General features: G+C 43.2%; 1 protein-coding gene across 1 annotated transcript; it reads right to left on the bottom strand.

Moving 5' to 3' along the window:
- Positions 1-664: 664 nt before the first annotated feature.
- Positions 665-10,940, bottom strand: nr4a1 (nuclear receptor subfamily 4, group A, member 1). Its single transcript, XM_034086132.1, has 7 exons — positions 10,878-10,940; positions 6,991-7,673; positions 6,311-6,440; positions 5,471-5,640; positions 4,735-4,937; positions 3,652-3,830; positions 665-2,090 (listed from the first exon to the last, which is right to left on the bottom strand). Exons 2-7 carry the CDS (start codon positions 7,669-7,671, stop codon positions 1,834-1,836), a joined length of 1,620 nt encoding a protein of 539 aa, XP_033942023.1. The 5' UTR covers positions 7,672-7,673; positions 10,878-10,940; the 3' UTR covers positions 665-1,833.
- Positions 10,941-18,215: the final 7,275 nt, after the last annotated feature.

The following is an 18,215-nucleotide window of genomic DNA, read 5'->3' as shown; positions in this document are numbered from 1 at the left end:
GTCATGTGACCGTGCTGTAGTTCCTTTACAGCCCAACATTAGCCTCCTTTAGCTTAGCGGTGGTGACGTGAAGTCATGTGACCGTGCTGTAGTTCCTTTATAGCCCAACATTAGCCCCCTTTAGCTTAGCGGTGGTGACGTGAAGTCATGTGACCGTGCTGTAGTTCCTTTATAGCCCAACATTAGCCCCCTTTAGCTTAGCGGTGGTGACGTGAAGTCATGTGACCGTGCTGTAGTTCCTTTATAGCCCAACATTAGCCACCTTTAGCTTAGCGGTGCTGACGTGAAGTCATGTGACCGTGCTGTAGTTCCTTTATAGCCCCACATTAGCCCCCTTTAGCTTAGCGGTGCTGACGTGAAGTCATGTGACCGTGCTGTAGTTCCTTTATAGCCCAACATTAGCCCCCTTTAGCTTAGCGGTGCTGACGTGAAGTCATGTGACCGCACTGTAGTTCCTTTACAGCCCAACATTAGCCTTCTTTAGCTTAGCGGTGCTGACGTGAAGTCATGTGACCGCACTGTAGTTCCTTTACAGCCCCACATTAGCCTCCTTTAGCTTAGCGGTGCTGACGTGAAGTCATGTGACCGCACTGTAGTTCCTTTACAGCCCAACATTAGTGGAAGTCTTTAAATATTCTACGTAAAAATTACAAAACCATTTTAAATATACAGTTTTTTATTTCATGTTTTTCTGCAGTAAAATAAAAACTTTTCAGCATGTAAAAATAATCCAAAACAAACATACGTACATTTTCCTCAAACTGCAGGATACAGTTCATTTGTCGAACACAGATTTTAAAATAATCTACATAAGGTGTGTGTGTGTGTTTGAGACTGGACACACACACACAGCTGCTCAGTGTTATTCATGATACACGAACGATACCACTGAAGGATACTGTAGGTTAGCCTACTTTACTATAACCACAAACAATCAGTGGTTATATTACACAGAGAGAACTGGAGCTTTTGTGGTGAAATCATTGAGAATATACCGGAGCGATTGAAGTATTTGATCTGACATTTGTAATACTTCTGCTGTGAATAAAATGGAAATGCTTTATCGTAGGGCTGAACAATTAATGGGAATTTTAACGCAATTATCAAATATAGTTTCCCCACAGCAGACGCACATTAATAACATCCGCTAGCGCGCCATAAATACGTCGATAGTGTAAGGGCAGTCGGATTCTCTTGAAGCCCGGTCACCTTCCCCTAAGTCCTTTTGAATTCTCCTAAACACAATTCCTTGACCCCGTGACGTTTCACACAGAGGTCAAGGAATTAGGAGAAGACGATAGGAGCTGATTTTTGGACAATTCGACCGCAACCATAGTCTGGTCAAACCTTGTCGGTTAGTCGTTGTTCCCATGATTGTTCCAGTCCATTTTTGCTATGCCCCTTCCCCCATGTTCCCCGGTTTGTACCTGTTTAGTTGTTCTTTGTTATCAGCTTGTTTGTCGATCAAAGTAAATTATTTATCTTGTTTTGACTGCTCTTGGGTCCGCCTTCCTGTCGAATCGTGACAACACCAGGTAAAATAATCGCATTTATAATATTTTTCCCCAAATGTTTCAGCCCTACTTTGATATTTAAGGTGCAATTTAAAGTCAGAAGACTGTTAGAAAAGACATGTAAGCTATTTTTCAAAATGCTTAACTTGTGCTCGTTAGTTATTAATTGCATTAAATGTGTAACTTTGCAACTTTGGCAGTGCAATCCATCAGAAATGCCTCCAGCTTATTGCATGTCAGCTTCAGGTCCATAAGCTGCTTTTATAAAACAGTCTGTTGTCTTATACAATCTCCAGGTTTTCCGTCACAGATTTCCTCCTCAGAACGGGAGCGTATCCATGAAGATTTTGTCCACGATGGGCGGCGGGGGCACGAGGTCCTCCATCTTCAGGTAGAAGATGCGCTGATGTCCCTGAGTGCAGAGAGTCCGGAGCTCAGGAAGCTTCCCCAGCAGCCGGGAGAGGTAATGAGGCTGGAGGGAGTCTGACCCGCAGGCGGAGAGGTGGTCCTTCAGGGAGGTGATCAGCTGGTTCTGAAGATCCTCCACTCGCTTCGGCTCTTTGAGACCGTGTCTGTCTGCAGAGGAGACAAGGAGACACGTTAAGAGAGCTTATAGTTTTATGTTGCTACAGAGCTAAAAGGTGGCTAATATTGGGCTATAAACAGAGAGGGCAAAAGTACACACATCCTTTACTCAGGTGGAAGTACAGATACTCATGTTTAAAAATACTCTGGTAAAAGTAGAAGTACTGACTAAACTTCTTTACTCAAGTCAAAGTAAAGAGGTCTTTGAAATGTACTTCAGTAAAAAGTACCCATAACTAGCAGCTGTTTTAAAGTAGAAGTAGAAAGTGCAGGTATTTGTGTTCAACATGTGAGAAGTAGAAAGTACAGGTATTTGAGTTCAACATGTAAGAAGTAGAAAGTACAGGTATTTGTGTTCAACATGTGAGAAGTAGAAAGTACAGGTATTTGAGTTCAACATGTGAGAAGTAGAAAGTACAGGTATTTGAGTTCAACATGAGAGAAGTAGAAAGTACAGGTATTTGAGTTCAACATGTGAGAAGTAGAAAGTACAGGTATTTGTGTTCAACATGTAAGAAGTAGAAAGTACAGGTATTTGAGTTCAACATGTGAGAAGTAGAAAGTACAGGTATTTGGGTTCAAAGTGTAAGAAGTAGAAAGTTCAGGTATTTGGGTTCAAAGTGTAAGAAGTAGAAAGTACAGGTATTTGTGTTCAACATGTGAGAAGTCAAAGTAAAAAGTGGTCAGAAAAATAAGTAGTGGAGTAAAGTACTGATACCAGAAACATGTACTTAAGTACAGTAACGAAGTATTTGTACTCCACTACTTCCCACCCCTGCAGCACGGTCACATGACTTCACGTCACCACCGCTAAGCTAAAGGCGGCTAATGTTTGTACTTACTGTTAGCATTACATAACGCCTCATAAGCTAATTTAAACATATACCAGAAGACTTTGAATATAAAAAATGATAGTTAATGTCAGTGGGTGATATCTGTTAGTTATATGTTTACCCTGTTCACCTGTGGTTCCTCCCTTTTAATAGATTTGTAAAGCTGAACGCTCTGTGCTGACAGACGTGTTAAAGCCCCTGCGGTGCAACAACTCGCAACATTCGGCATGCTGTGATAATATATATAACTTGTGCACCATACATGAGGTCGTGTCTCACACCTGTCCTGTCAGTCCTGTGTTGTGTAACTCTCTTATTGTCCTCGAGCAAACCCTGTCCTCGCCGAGTAAAAATAAGTCTGATTTAACTCCGATACAAAGTTTGATATGTCCACTAATGAAGGTTCTTTTGCATTTGGAGCCTTAGGGTTAAATAATGTCTTAATTATTACATCAGAATCAGAAACAGGTTTATTACTAAGTGGGTTTAGACGTACGAGGAATTTGACTTGATGTCGTACATCAAAAATAACATGTAGTAAAATATAGCAGTATTTACATAGAAATAGAATAGAATAAAACACGGCAGTAATAAAAAAAGAAAACAGATATTGTGTGCATTAATGTAATGCATCGAGTCTATGACGTGGCTGAGGTGAAGTGAGGGATGAATTTGTCTTGATTTGATTCATAAACTAAATAGTTAGAAACAGCTCTTACCAGCGATGATGACGAGCGCAGCGAGGCAGGAGAAGGAGGAAACGTCGAGCTTCATGCGATGAAGGCTCTGAGAGAACTCTAAAATGGAGTCGATCCAGTCCCCGAAGCCCCGGACGCACTGAGCTCTGTGAAGCACCGCTCCGCTGCAGAACACCAGCTTCTGCAGGTCAGGGTCCGAGCTTTAGGAAATAGATCAGATGTTCTGTTATCCAGGGCCGAAGGGTTTCACGTGTCAGCAGAGAGAGGGAATAACTAGGCGGTTCATTCACGAGGAACAAAATCACATGTAGGGAGAAACACGTCGAAAGGGAAACTGTTACCAAAATGAAAAGGTACTTTTACCGGAAAGAAATATGAATTTAATCTGAGTTTATTTTTGGAATGTAGGACTTTGTCATCTAAGGAAAATATTGAGGGTTTTCTCCTTTAATATTATTTTCTCTATTTAAATTTTAGGACTTTACAAACTCGTAAAATATCTTCTTTAACTTTTAACTTTTAAAATACTTCTAACTTTATTTCGGGTGTTTTCGGACTGGAGTATTTGATTTGATCTGAAATGTGTAATCCTTCTGCTGGGAATATAATAATAATGCTTTATCGTAGGGCTGAACAATTCATTAGAATTTTAACGCAATTATCAAACATACAAATCGCAGAAAGTGCAAATATTCAAAGTAAAATCTTTTATTTTTCAAGTTTCTTTGTGGTTAAATTATGAGTTCTTTATCGCAAATATTCACATTTACCCAGGGCATCAGGAGAGAGGGAATGACTAGCAAAGCACTTTAGATTTGAGTGGTACATTTAAAAGGATAAAAATCACAAAAGGAAAATCGTGTAAAGGAAAACTGTTGCTAAAATCAAAAGGTACTTTTACTCGAAAAAGAAATATGAATTAAATCTGAGTTTATTTTTAGATGTTCCTGGTGAATGTAGGACTTTAAGAACACGTATTCTTCTGTTTTTGTAAAAGTACTAACTTGGAACTTTATTTTTGGTGTTTTCAAGTTTCTTTCTGGTTAATTCCTTTATCGATCCAGAGCATCAGGAATACGACATGTGTGATGAACATGCTCTCACCGATAGGCCAGCCTCAGGATGAAGAGTTCGACGAAGGCCGACTCGAGCAGCAGCTCCCGGTCCTCGAGGCAGAACTCTGAGAAACCCGGGATGTTCTGAGCCCAAATCCTCACCACCTCCGTGCAGGAAGTGAGCAGATCGTAGAACTGCTGCACGTCAGAGGAGTCCACCTTCTGGGTCGGACTCACCGCCGTCTCCTCGTACTGAAACAGGAAGGAAGCAGGGAAATTAAAGACATCATCTAACATCATCGATGGCGCATCAGGGCACTTCAGGACGAAGACATTTTAATATTCTCTCAGATTATGAAGTCATACATTTGCAAAAAGACCCTCAAATTCTCTGAGATCAAAGTGAAGAATGAGCCAGACTTTCTCAACTCAATTACAACATTTGTGAGAAGAAAATATCGGGAGTTTGCACCAAAGAAAACCTCAGATTAATGATTTAAACATTTTGGAGAAATTATTTGAGAAAAAAAATCACTGACATTTAGGATAAAAATAAAATCTGAATTTGAGATGTTGGAGAAAAAGAAAATCATGAATTTCAAATATGAAAAGGGTATTCTGTCGGATTAGAAAACTGGAACACTCATTCATAATAATAGATTTCATTTATAGAATGCCTTGACCCTTTCCCGAACTCTCTAAAGAATTTACCTTCAATGGCCGTAATACGTAGCCAAATATCTCACACGATCTCATTTTTCAGATTTGTTGTTGTTGTTGTTTACCTTGGAGTAATCCAGCTTCCCCACCCCAGGGTTGGAGTCGATGTGCGCTCGGACCAGAGCAGCGATCAGACTGACCGGAGACACGGAGGACGCCGCCGTCGCCTCGGCAACCACCTTCGGCTTCGACGGCAGACGACCTCTGCGACCTTTCAGACCGTCCGTCCTCACAACTGGAGGAAAGGGAGACGAATCAGCTGTTAATGTTTACACTGTGTGTGTGTGTGTGTGTGTGTGTGTGTGTACATGTCTCTGTGTTTGTGTGTGTGTACATGTCTCTGTGTGTGTGTGTGTGTGTGTGTGGTGTGTGTGTGTGTGTGTGTGTGTGTGTGTGTGTGTGTGTGTCTGTGTGTGTGTCTGTGTGCATGTGTGTTTGTGTGTACATGTCTCTGTGTGTGTGTGTGTGTGTGTGTCTGTGTGCATGTGTGTTTGTGTGTACATGTCTCTGTGTGTGTGTGTGTGTGTGTGTGTGTGTGTGTGTGTGTGTGTGTGTGTGTGTGTGTGTGTGTGTGTGTACATGTCTCTGTCTGTGTGTGTGTGTGTGTGTGTGTGTACATGTCTCTGTCTGTGTGTGTGTGTGTGTGTGTGTGTGTGTGTGTGTGTGTGTGTGTGTGTGTGTGTGTGTCCATGTACAGTATGTATGTATGTATGCACGTGTGTGTGTGTGTGTGTGTGTGTGTGTGTGTGTGTGTGTCTCTGTCTGTCTGCCTGTGTGTGTATCTCGGTGTCCGTGCCAGTGTGTACATGCTTTTCCATGTATGTATGTCTGTCTGTCCGTGTGTGTGTGTGTGTGTGTGTGTGTGTGTGTGTGTGTGTGTGTGTGTGAGTGTGAGAGACACTCACCTTCCCTCACCATCCCCACGTTCAGACACTTCTGGAAGCGGCAGAACTGGCAGCGGTTCCTCCTCCTCTTGTCCACAGGACACTCTTTGGAGGAGAGGCAAACGTACCGGGAGTTCTTCTGAACTGTTCGCTGTGGAAACAACAAGGAAGAGTTCATCTCCACCTGCATCAAAGCATTCTATCTCAGTCTCGAAATGAGAGGGGAAGAAAACACTCAATTTCCATCATCAGGAGAATCCTCACATGAAGGCCAACAGAATTCACAATATATCGTGACATCTATAAGAAGTGTAAGACATAATAAAAGCAAGTACGCATCAGTTATAGTGACACTTCGTTATTCAAATCTAAGTGGGTGTAGTGCAAGCTAGTTGTTCGGTAATACACGCTTTGAATGGACTCGCAGTCTGGCAGCTGATGAGGGAGATGTGAATGGGACAGGGCCTGTGTGGGAGACGGAAGCTGCATCAAAGAGGCCCTCTTGTGTGTCCGTAGTGTCCCCTCTCCTGGAGTGAGTTAGTGTTAGTGCGTGTACATATGCAGTTCTATTCTTTAACTGTGTTTATGCATGCACCAAGGAAAGTCCCTCGTATGGGTGAAGCTACTTGTCAATAAACCTGTGTGTGAATCTGATTGATATCTTTGTTGAATGCTTCATATCGACTCAGAGCTCTGGGTACCTTGAAGAAGCCCTTGCAGCCCTCACAGGTCCGGACCCCGTAGTGCTGACAGGAGGCGTTGTCTCCGCACACCGCACAGCACCCCTCGCTTCCTGAGAGGTTTTTCAACTTCGGCGATAAGCTGCCGTCCAGCTGCTCGGACCCCGCCTCCAAAGAGAAGCAGCTCATTGGTGGAGGGGGAGGGGGAGGGGAGAAAGGATCCTGAAGATGAGACGGATCCTCCGCGGAGCTGAAGGTGAAGAACGACGCCTCCTGGGGACCAGAGGGGTCGTCTGGAGCCCAGAACGAGGGGCCGTAAGAGGAGTCCCACCCGGAGGAAGGCTGGAAGCGAGGTGTGGAGGGGGAGGAGGTGAAATCGGACCCCCCAGGAGAGGAAGATTCATCGGGGAAGCTCAGGGAGAAAGCCCCGCCCGGGTAGCACCCGTACACCTGGAGGTCGTCCAGTTTAAAGGGGGTCTCCGTGCCCGGGGCCGCCGTAAACTGACAGGAATAAGAGTTGAAGTCGTGGTGGGGGTCGACCAGAGAGTTGATGCTGGGCAGGGTGGGGGTGGGGACGTGGGGGACGTTCGAGGTGAGTCTGGCGATAAAGTCCGTGCTCTGGAAGTCGGAGAGGCCCAGGTTGAGGTCGTAGAGCTGGGGGGACCCGAGGGGGGGGGCGTGCTGAGGGTGGATGCAAGTCATGGCTGCAGAAACACAAAGACAGGTGTTTAAAAGTGTCTTGATCTCTAGAGTCAAGGTTCAAGGCTTGTGAAGTCTCTCTCTCTCTCTCTCTCTCTCTCTCTCTCTCTCTCTCTCTCTCTCTCTCTCTCTCTCTCTCTCTCTCTCTCTCTCTGCCAAGACGTGTGTGTGTGTGTGTGTGTGTGTGTGTGTGTGTGTGTGCGTGTGTGTGTGTGCGTGTGTGTGTGTGTGTGTGTGTATGCACAGTTGTATTAATGTGTGTAAATCGAGAGGCGTCTCTGCTTATAGCATCAGTAGTATATCAGTGTGTCATATATTACTATATACTGTAGTGTGTGTGTGTGTGTGTGTGTGTGTGTGTGTGTGTGTGTGTGTGTGTGTGTGTGTGTGTGTGGGTGTGTGTGTGTGGGTGGGTGTGTGTGTGTGTGTGTGTGTGTAGGGGTGACATTGAGTCTGGAGCTCAGTGCCAACACACACACACACACACGATACACACACGTGTTCATACCACACTATTAATACTGTGCATACTGTACATATCAACTGCTCGATGTGTATATACTGTATCACATGCATCCTGACTGTTACTCTGAACGTAACGGCTCTTTGTACTTCTGATTTAAATTGCAATGACAATAAAGTTAAATCCTTATTGCCATTAAATACAAAGAATTGAACTTCAGGTGAGGATAATAAATAGAGTACTGCAAAGTCAACAGACAGTAAAATGATGTTCAGTATATCTGTTTAAGATCACACGACCCGTCAGACTACTACCATGAAGCTTATTTTTTACTTGTACTGTAACGTGTGTGTACTTGTACTGTAACGTGTGTGTATGTGTACTGTAACGTGTGTGTATGTGTACTGTAACATGTGTGTACTTGTACTGTAACATGTGTGTACTTGTACTGTAACATGTGTGTACTTGTACTGTAACGTGTGTGTATACTTGTACTGTAACGTGTGTGTACTTGTACTATAACATGTGTGTACTTGTACTGTAATGTGTGTGTACTTGTAATGTAACATGTGTGTACTTGTACTGTAACGTGTGTGTACTTGTACTGTAACGTGTGTGTACTTGTACTGTAACATGTGTGTGTACTTGTACTGTAACGTGTGTGTACTTGTACTATAACATGTGTGTACTTGTACTGTAACGTGTGTGTACTTGTACTGTAACGTGTGTATACTTGTACTGTAACATGTGTGTTTTTGTACTGTAGCGTGTGTGTACTTGTACTGTAACGTGTGTGTACTTGTACTGTAACGTGTGTGTACTTGTACTGTAACATGTGTGTATTTGTACTGTAACGTGTGTGTACTTGTGCTGTAACGTGTGTGTACTTGTACTGTAACGTGTGTGTACTTGTACTGTAACGTGTGTGTACTTGTACTGTAACGTGTGTGTATACTTGTACTGTAACGTGTGTGTACTTGTACTATAACATGTGTGTACTTGTACTGTAATGTGTGTGTACTTGTAATGTAACATGTGTGTACTTGTACTGTAACGTGTGTGTACTTGTACTGTAACGTGTGTGTACTTGTACTGTAACATGTGTGTGTACTTGTACTGTAACGTGTGTGTACTTGTACTATAACATGTGTGTACTTGTACTGTAACGTGTGTGTACTTGTACTGTAACGTGTGTATACTTGTACTGTAACATGTGTGTTTTTGTACTGTAGCGTGTGTGTACTTGTACTGTAACGTGTGTGTACTTGTACTGTAACGTGTGTGTACTTGTACTGTAATGTGTGTGTACTTGTAATGTAACATGTGTGTACTTGTACTGTAACGTGCGTGTACTTGTACTGTAATGTGTGTGTACTTGTACTGTAACGTGTGTGTACTTGTACTGTAACATGTGTGTACTTGTACTGTAACGTGTGTGTACTTGTACTGTAACGTGTGTGTACTTGTACTGTAACGTGTGTGTACTTGTACTATAACATGTGTGTACTTGTACTGTAATGTGTGTGTACTTGTACTGTAACGTGTGTGTACTTGTACTGTAACATGTGTGTATTTGTACTGTAACGTGTGTGTACTTGTACTGTAACGTGTGTGTACTTGTACTGTAACATGTGTGTACTTGTACTGTAACGTGTGTGTGTGTGTGTGTGTGTGTGTGTGTGTGTGTACTTGTAATGTAACATGTGTGTACTTGTAATGTAACATGTGTGTATTTGTAATGTAACATGTGTGTATTTGTAATGTAACATGTGTGTACTTGTACTGTAACGTGTGTGTACTTGTACTATAACGTGTGTGTATTTGTACTGTAACATGTGTGTTCTTGTACCGTAGCGTGTGTGTACTTGTACTGTAACATGTGTACTTGTACTGTAACGTGTGTGTACTTGTACTGTATCATGGGTGTACTTGTACTGTAACATGTGTGTATTTGTACTGTAACGTGTGTGTACTTGTACTGTAACGTGTACTTGTACTGTAATGTGTGTGTACTTGTACTGTAACGTGTACTTGTACTGTAACGTGTGTGTTTCACCCCCAGGGAAAAATGAAAGTGTGTTTTTGTCGTTTATCCGCATGCATGCTACGTCCAGCCCAATCTCTGCTGCAGTACAAACATACTGTGTTCATTTGAGAAGCTGTTATCCTATGGCCCTACTTTGCATATCACTACGCCATGTGGCGCTGTGGAAACACCTGCACACACACAGGCTAACAATTAACTCTGTCTGTGCACGGTGCGCAGTAACACTTTTAAAAGCAGACGTGCAGAAGCCGTGGAAACAATGACGAGCTGAACATATAAAACCTCTGCTCAGTAACTACGGAAATACATGTATATAAAAAGCAGAGGTAAAGAATCACGAATATGGAACTTGAAAAATGTAGAATTCAGAATATAAAAAGCGCTTTAAATGTGCATTTGGAAAGTTGTGCATGATGTGAAGTAGTTCTTCATTCATTTTAAGAACCTACTTTGATGACATGTCACTCCACAATCAATATGTATTTACTTAAAGTACTTTTACTACATGTATCTATGGTAGGCTGCTGATAGTGTACAGATTAGTTGATTAACAGAGAAATAAATCCCAAACTGAGATCAATTAAGTAGATCTGGCTGTTTCCTGCTAATACACATGGAGTTAAAAGCTGCTTCCTCTTTGTTTCAAACCCTTTTCTTTTATACAGCGTGTGAACATAAAAGCACGAGGACATCTCTTACCTGTGTGTGTCTCTACAGGCGTGTTTCTCTCTGTTATCCTCACTGCACCTCAGTCATCCTCAGAGTTTCCCGCTGAGCCGCGTCTCTCCTGCTTTTATACCCCTCCGCGCAGCCCGTGCCATGACATCACAGAGGCCGCGCAGGTGGGCGGGGAGATTTCCACCCGACAGCCAATCAGAGAGCGCGCTGCAGAGAGAATAGTCGCTCGGTGACGCACTACGGGATTCCGTTGACGCGCGAGCAGCGAAGAACCGCAGCATTGTCCTCCACACACACACACACACACACACACACACACACACACACACACACACACACACACACACACACACACACACACACACACACCACACACACACACACACACACACACACACACACACACACACACACACACACACACACACACACACACACACACACACACACACACACACACACACACACACACACACACACACACACACACACACACACAGTAAAGTGGCCTTCTAACTGTAACTTCTGCTGATTAACAATGTATTTATATCTCTGAACACAGGGAGACGCGGACTCTTTAAAAGGAGGAAACATTATTTTGAATGCTGATTGTTTAAAAAGGTAAAATATATGAGAAATGAGGCTAAACATGGCATTTAAACTGAATAAATTATATGTGCAACACAGAAACATACTTGCACAAAGATCTACAAGCTCCCAACGCTTATACTTTAATATATCTCACTTAAATATCCTACCGAAATATATCATAATATTTAATTTATTTTAATTAAATATATTTAAATCATTCATACAAATATTAAAATACTATATAGATTTTTAAATATATATTTAAAAATTGAATAAATTCAGTTTTAACGTTTTTTCTAATATTATTTGGAAAATGTCTGAAAAAATATCCCCAAAAAAAACCAAACAATACTTGCAAAAAGAGCAACTCAAATGTTGTAGATTGAACACTGCATTAAATAGCAACAGTGTGCATCTCCTATGATATGGGAGGCTGTGGCTCAGTGGATGGTGTGCTGGACTTCGAATCAGGGGATAGCAGCAAGTTCGAGTCCCACTGCAGTCAGCATGTCGTTGACCCCAAATCGCTCCTGCAGTACTGAATGTGTGTTAGCCGCTTTGGATAAAAGCGTCTAACGAATGTAATTGCTTTTTATTCTAATATTAAAACATGTTTTATGAGAGCAGGAGCTTTATGGAAACACCTGTAAATATATATAACTTCAAACACGTCAAGAACATATCTCTAAGATGTTACACGTGTTCACTTAAGAAGCCCCTCTGAGGGAACTGTTGACAGCAGTGAGAGATGGTCCGGAGGATGTCTCTGCCGTGGTTATTTGATGGTTCACGGTTGAGGCTGGAAAGGAACCGCTCTGCTCTGAAATGAAGTGTATCTGTGAGTTGAAGACGGCCTGCAACGTTTATCTGATCTGTGACTTCAACAACATCCTGCAGACGCCCAACCGCTGCACGCTGGAAAATGCCTCGTCACAGAAAAAAGGCTGTTTTTCTGAAGAAGAACTTTGTGTGAAGTTGACTTTTTAGAGATAAGTTGTTCTCGCGGGAAAATCTACAAACATAACGTGATGAGTACGATCTGCAGATCACACCGACATCGAGGAGGTCAAAGGAGCTCGATCTTAGACGGCAGTAAATGGAACGATATCTCAAAATGTATGAAAATAAATAAAATATAAATAGTGAAATATATCTGAAAAATGTCTGAAAAAATATCCCTAAAATATATTTTAAAATTCCCAAATTATTAGAAAAATGGCAGAAAGAATAATCCAAACAATTGTGAAATATGTCCCAAATAATATGTTAAAAACATTTATCTGATTTATGACGTCATTGTATTTTATTTATTTTATTGTAATGGTTTATTTGGTCGGGACATGCACTTTAATGAACACTTAAAACAATAAATGTACCAAGCGTAAATATGCCGGATTTAGCTTTGAGCTACTTTCCATCCGCAGTCCCTCACATCAAACATTAAGAACATGACCTTTACAAACATAGCAGATACAAATACACGAAATACAAGAAAAGTGCAAAAGAGCAAGAGCAGAATACACAAGTATTTATGACATGGCAAAACAACATAGCAGCACGGATACATAGCGTCCTCTGGTTTCTGACCTAGTGCAGCGTCCAGTGTGCTTTCTGTGGATGAATTCCCCTAAGGGAGTCCATGTAAACATTTATAAATAAAACACATACTTTTAAAAGACTTAAAATTGTCAAAACTCAATAAATGGTGTTCCTCCATGGGTACAGAGGTGGTATGAATGTGTCTTTCTGTCAGACACCTTGATCGCTCTCTTGAACAGCTGTTCCATGGGGTTCAGGTTTGTGGCTCAAGCAAACGACCAGTTTGTCAAACAGTATTCCATGTGGGACGGAATCACGCAGTGGAGGTGTGACTTTGCAGCTTTGACAGTTAAGAAAGGTCTGATTTGTTTAACATTTTGCAAGTTGAATTTAAATAGTTGCAAGTAAAATGTGTAAGAGCTGCAGGCCTATCTGTGCCACACACACACACACACACACACACACACACACACACACACACACACACACACACACACACACACACACACACACACACACACACACACACACACACACACACACACACACACACACACACACACACACACACACACACACACACACACACACACACACACACACACACACGGGTCCTCGCACCACCTGTTGCTCCTCCACAGAGCTATTTCTGACCGGAGGAGATGTTTGTCATTGTGGAGAAATCCTCCTCTCCGACCTGAGGTTCCTTTAAGACGTTAATCCCGTCTGGAAATACATCATTTGAATGCTTTACAGATATGATGCCAGGTCTTTGAAGAAAGGCACAAGTGGTCAAATAGCCGACATCGATGTGACACAAGGGTTTTATGTGCAGACTATTGCATAACAGGCGAGGCTATAATGTCATGTTAGAAAACACGATAAAGTCATAGATATTAGCGGAGGGTGCGAGAGGGGGAGTACTCCCGAAAAGTGCTTGTGTGGTGATTGACAGAATTCATCCAGGGGCAGGGGCGCCGCCAGGGATTTTGGGCCCCATGAAAAGACATCACATTGGGCCCCACCACCAGGCCCAGGCCACGCCAACCAAGCACAATGCTGTAACCACACCTCCAGAACCCAACCCACTCATTTATGCTTTAAATAACTCTACCTGTACAGGCTTGCTCTATCTTGTAGTCCAATACTAACTGCACTATATTTACTGACACTGAGCGGAGAACATATAACACTGTGCAGACGTGCAACATTCTGCTGCAGTAGAATTCACTATTTGATATAACACTAACATTCCTGACAATAGACCTCAATAGCCATCTTTTATGGTGCCTTTTTAATAACATTTTTGAATGGAACATTAAAAAATCAAAATAAATATAAATTAAATATACATGACCTCTTAAATTAAAATAAAGTGAACATTAACACCAATATTATCATTTATAAAATGCTAAAACAAAAAAATAACATAAGCAGCAGATTTTTTAATTAAATATACATACAGTCCAACTACAAAATAAACGGGTAGTAAAGTGTAAATGGACAACAAAACGGAAACGGAAGTGAAAAGGCCTGATGGCGGTGCTAAATCAGAGCCACCTGTTCTCAGTATTTTTCTCATCATGCATCTTGTGTGTCGTGATCCAATATCCTTACCATAGCCTTGCCCTTTAACAGTTATCACGAGCCCTTGCTCAGCCTTACTCACCAAGAGCCCAGCGCCTAGCCTTCTTACAGGCAAAGTCACTGATCAAGTCCTTGAAGTCCAGCTTTCTAACCAACTGGCTTTCAATGGACAGCATGGCAAGACTGCAAAGCCTTATGGGGGGACAGGGCTGCGGAGCCTAGAGATGGATCTGTTGGTCCTGGCACCAGGGGGAGGGACAACTGATGTAGTATGAATAGCTGCTAAAAATGTACCTGCATTTATTAAATGTCAGCTAAAAGAGGAGTGAAATGAAAAACCTCTGAATTTTCTGTGAAGATATTAACATTACTTAAAGGTGGGGTAGGTCATTTTGAAATTTTTGAATTCGAAAATACACAACAGGAAAAAATCTGCCACTTCCTTACAGAGCCCCTCCCCCAACACACACGGACGCGCACATGACCAATGAGGGCACGAGATAAGTTTGTGCACAGATGGAAGGCTGACAGGCAGGAATCTCGAGCCGGTTTTTCAAACTTACCTACCCCACCTTTATTGTCAGCAAAACATTCAAATGAGAAAGACTGGGTGACATACTGTTGCCCTTTAGTCCCTCTCTCTTGTCTTTCTCTCCTTTCTTTTCATTCTTGAAATCCTGACTTTGTTAGTCGTTGAGACATGTACACACGTAAGTACGAGCATCCCTGCTCACATGCTCTCTCACTCTCTGCTAGAAACGGCCAGTTTGGAGGCAGGACCAAACCATTACATGTAAATAGAGGGGGGTGTTCGATGCTTTGGATAATTACCTTTTGGAAGAAAATAAGTTAAATGAATCGTAAGTTTAGTGAGTACATTATCAATATGACGTTATACTAATGTTAATTATTGATGATTGATGAAAGGTTACTTAAACATTTTTTCTTAATGTTCTAACATTTTTTGGGGCCCCTGTCAGTCACGGGCCCTTAGAATCGTCCTAACTTTTCACCCCCTTACGTCGCCCCTGGGTTGGGGGTATTGTTCCGCACGGACACATATGTTGACTGGACTTACTGTGTGTGCCCTCCTGTCTTCTCTTCCCGGGCTTAAAGCTGATAGTATGTGTGTTTCTGATGCTCAATAAAGCTAACTTAGTACCTTCGATACATTGCCTCAGACTCCCGTCTCTCGGCACTACATTGGTGACCCCGACATAAGTCTCGTAGAAGTATCCGAGACTGAACCGAACATGACAAAAAACGCAGTTTTTCTCAAACTGCCGGAGTTTTTGGGAGACGTCTGCGGCTGCATCGTTCGCACCGACTGAGGCTCGTTTCGCCCTGACCGATGAACAACGCATGCTATTTCCACATCGTCTCCGCACCGGGAGACAGCAAGCCTTCCGACCACATGGAGACGATGCACGACCTGCTAGGTACGGAAGAACCCGACTTCTTGTTCGTGGAACTGTTTCTTCGGGACATGCGGCATGTCGAGCCAGCGCTCGCTAACACGGCTAGTGTTGAGCCCCGCACTTTAGCCGAAGAAGCTGACCGGTTCTTCCTGGCCGCCCGGCGTTTTACCCCTGAGGTGCTGGCCCCTTCACGCAGCGGCACCTTCCCTGGTAGAGGCACGCCACCTGGCAGAGGCTCCGGGGCCGACGACAGCTCCTGACGGCTAACGGCTTACGGCTGACGGCCGACGACAACGACTAACGGCTTACAGCTAACGGCTAACGACGACAACTGGCAGCTGATGGCTAGCAGCTAACGGCGACGACTAACAGCTAACGGCTAGCAGCTAACGGTTAACCACATCCATCTGTTAACATCCGTCTGCCAACCCTTTTTTTTTTTTGTGGTGCCGGAGAGGAGGTTCGACCATGTCTGGTCGACCTCGTGTGGATCCTCTCACAATTTCACCTACCTGTTTTTGATAGTGGACAGGACGACCCTTTTGAGCTTTTTACGGTGCCTGAGAGGAGGTTCGGCCATGTCTAGGTCGGCCCCGTATGGACCCTCTCACTGTTTCACCACCTTGACGGCGGTTTCGGACATCGCCCACGCTTTCATCTGCACCTGGGTGTCGCACTCCTGGACCCCGTCTGGCCTCTCCCCTTTCCACTGCTCCTGCCTCCCGGGGACTTCGTGCCAGCCGCCGCTGTGCCCTCGCCTGCGGCCGGGAAGCGCTCCTCCCTGCTGGGGACCACCGGGACATTCACGCCCGTCCCCACGTCGCAGCACCGCGACCCAGCTTTCTCCGGTTGGCGGATGTTGTCTTCATTCCCCTGTGGTGCTTCCTCTCGGACGCGAGGATTGTGTCCACGGTTGAATTCTGGGGGGGCTTGTGTGGTGATTGACAGAATTCATCCAGGGAAGTGTGGGTTGGGGGTATTGTTCCGCACGGACACATATGTTGAGTGTACTTACTGTGTGTGCCCTCCTGTCTTCTCTTCCCGGGCTTCAAGCTGATCACATGTGTGTTTCTGATGCTCAATAAAGCTAACGTAGTCCCTTCGATGCACCGCCTCCGACTCCCGTCTCTTGGCACTACAGTTTTCAATTAAACAAAAGCTTGACAAAAATACTTCGATCTCACCGGCTAGGAGCACTGTGGGGATTCACAGGGAGACGGCTCTGATGATAAAGAGTTTCATCAGATACAGCTCGTGGGTGGTTTGCATGCTGATGTAAATGAGACGATGCTATCAGCGCAGCGTCTTTTTCCAAACAGGCCAGGGTTCCACTGATTATTTATAGATCATAAATGCTGGTTCTTCCATTATCTTTAAAATTAGGATTGCAAATCAACAAGGCAGAGGATGCGGATGCAAACATTGCAGACCGTGGGGTTAGTTTGGATACAAAGTCAAATAAAAACATGTTGCCAGGTCAGTCAGTGAAATATAAAGTAAAACGAAAAGCAAGTATTTTATTTATGCGTACACTTGATGTAATAAGTAGTGACTGAGAGACTGGGCCTCCTGAAAGATGGAACAACGTTGATGATGCAACTGCAAGAAACTCTGGAAAAGTTTTAAGAAGACTACTTCAGTGTGTGGAAAGCAGAAAAATGAATAGTACACATATTATATTGGTGGTTAAATACATATTAATGCATCCAGACAAATTATCTTACAATCAATACTTTGAGTGGAGTGTACTTAAAGAGTCCTCTCCTGCTGATGTTCAGGTGTATATCAGTATGTAGTGTCCCTACTTTAAAGAGTCCTCTCCTGCTGATGTTCAGGTGTATATCAGTATGTAGTGTCCCTACTTTAAAGAGTCCTCTCCTGCTGATGTTCAGGTGTATATCAGTATGTAGTGTCTCTACTTTAAAGAGTCCTCTCCTGCTGATGTTCAGGTGTATATCAGTATGTAGTGTCTCTACTTTAAAGAGTCCTCTCCTGCTGATGTTCAGGTGTATATCAGTATGTAGTGTCTCTACTTTAAAGAGTCCTCTCCTGCTGATGTTCAGGTGTATATCAGTATGTAGTGTCTCTACTTTAAAGAGTCCTCTCCTGCTGATGTTCAGGTGTATATCAGTATGTAGTGTCTCTACTTTAAAGAGTTCTCTCCTGCTGATGTTCAGGTGTATATCAGTATGTAGTGTCTCTACTTTAAAGAGTCCTCTCTTGC

This window comes from Pseudochaenichthys georgianus, chromosome 7 (genome assembly GCF_902827115.2).
Source record: "Pseudochaenichthys georgianus chromosome 7, fPseGeo1.2, whole genome shotgun sequence".
Lineage (NCBI taxonomy): Eukaryota > Metazoa > Chordata > Actinopteri > Perciformes > Channichthyidae > Pseudochaenichthys > Pseudochaenichthys georgianus.
Note: the sequence above shows the minus strand (reverse complement) of the source record. Positions and strands in the feature narration are given on the sequence as shown.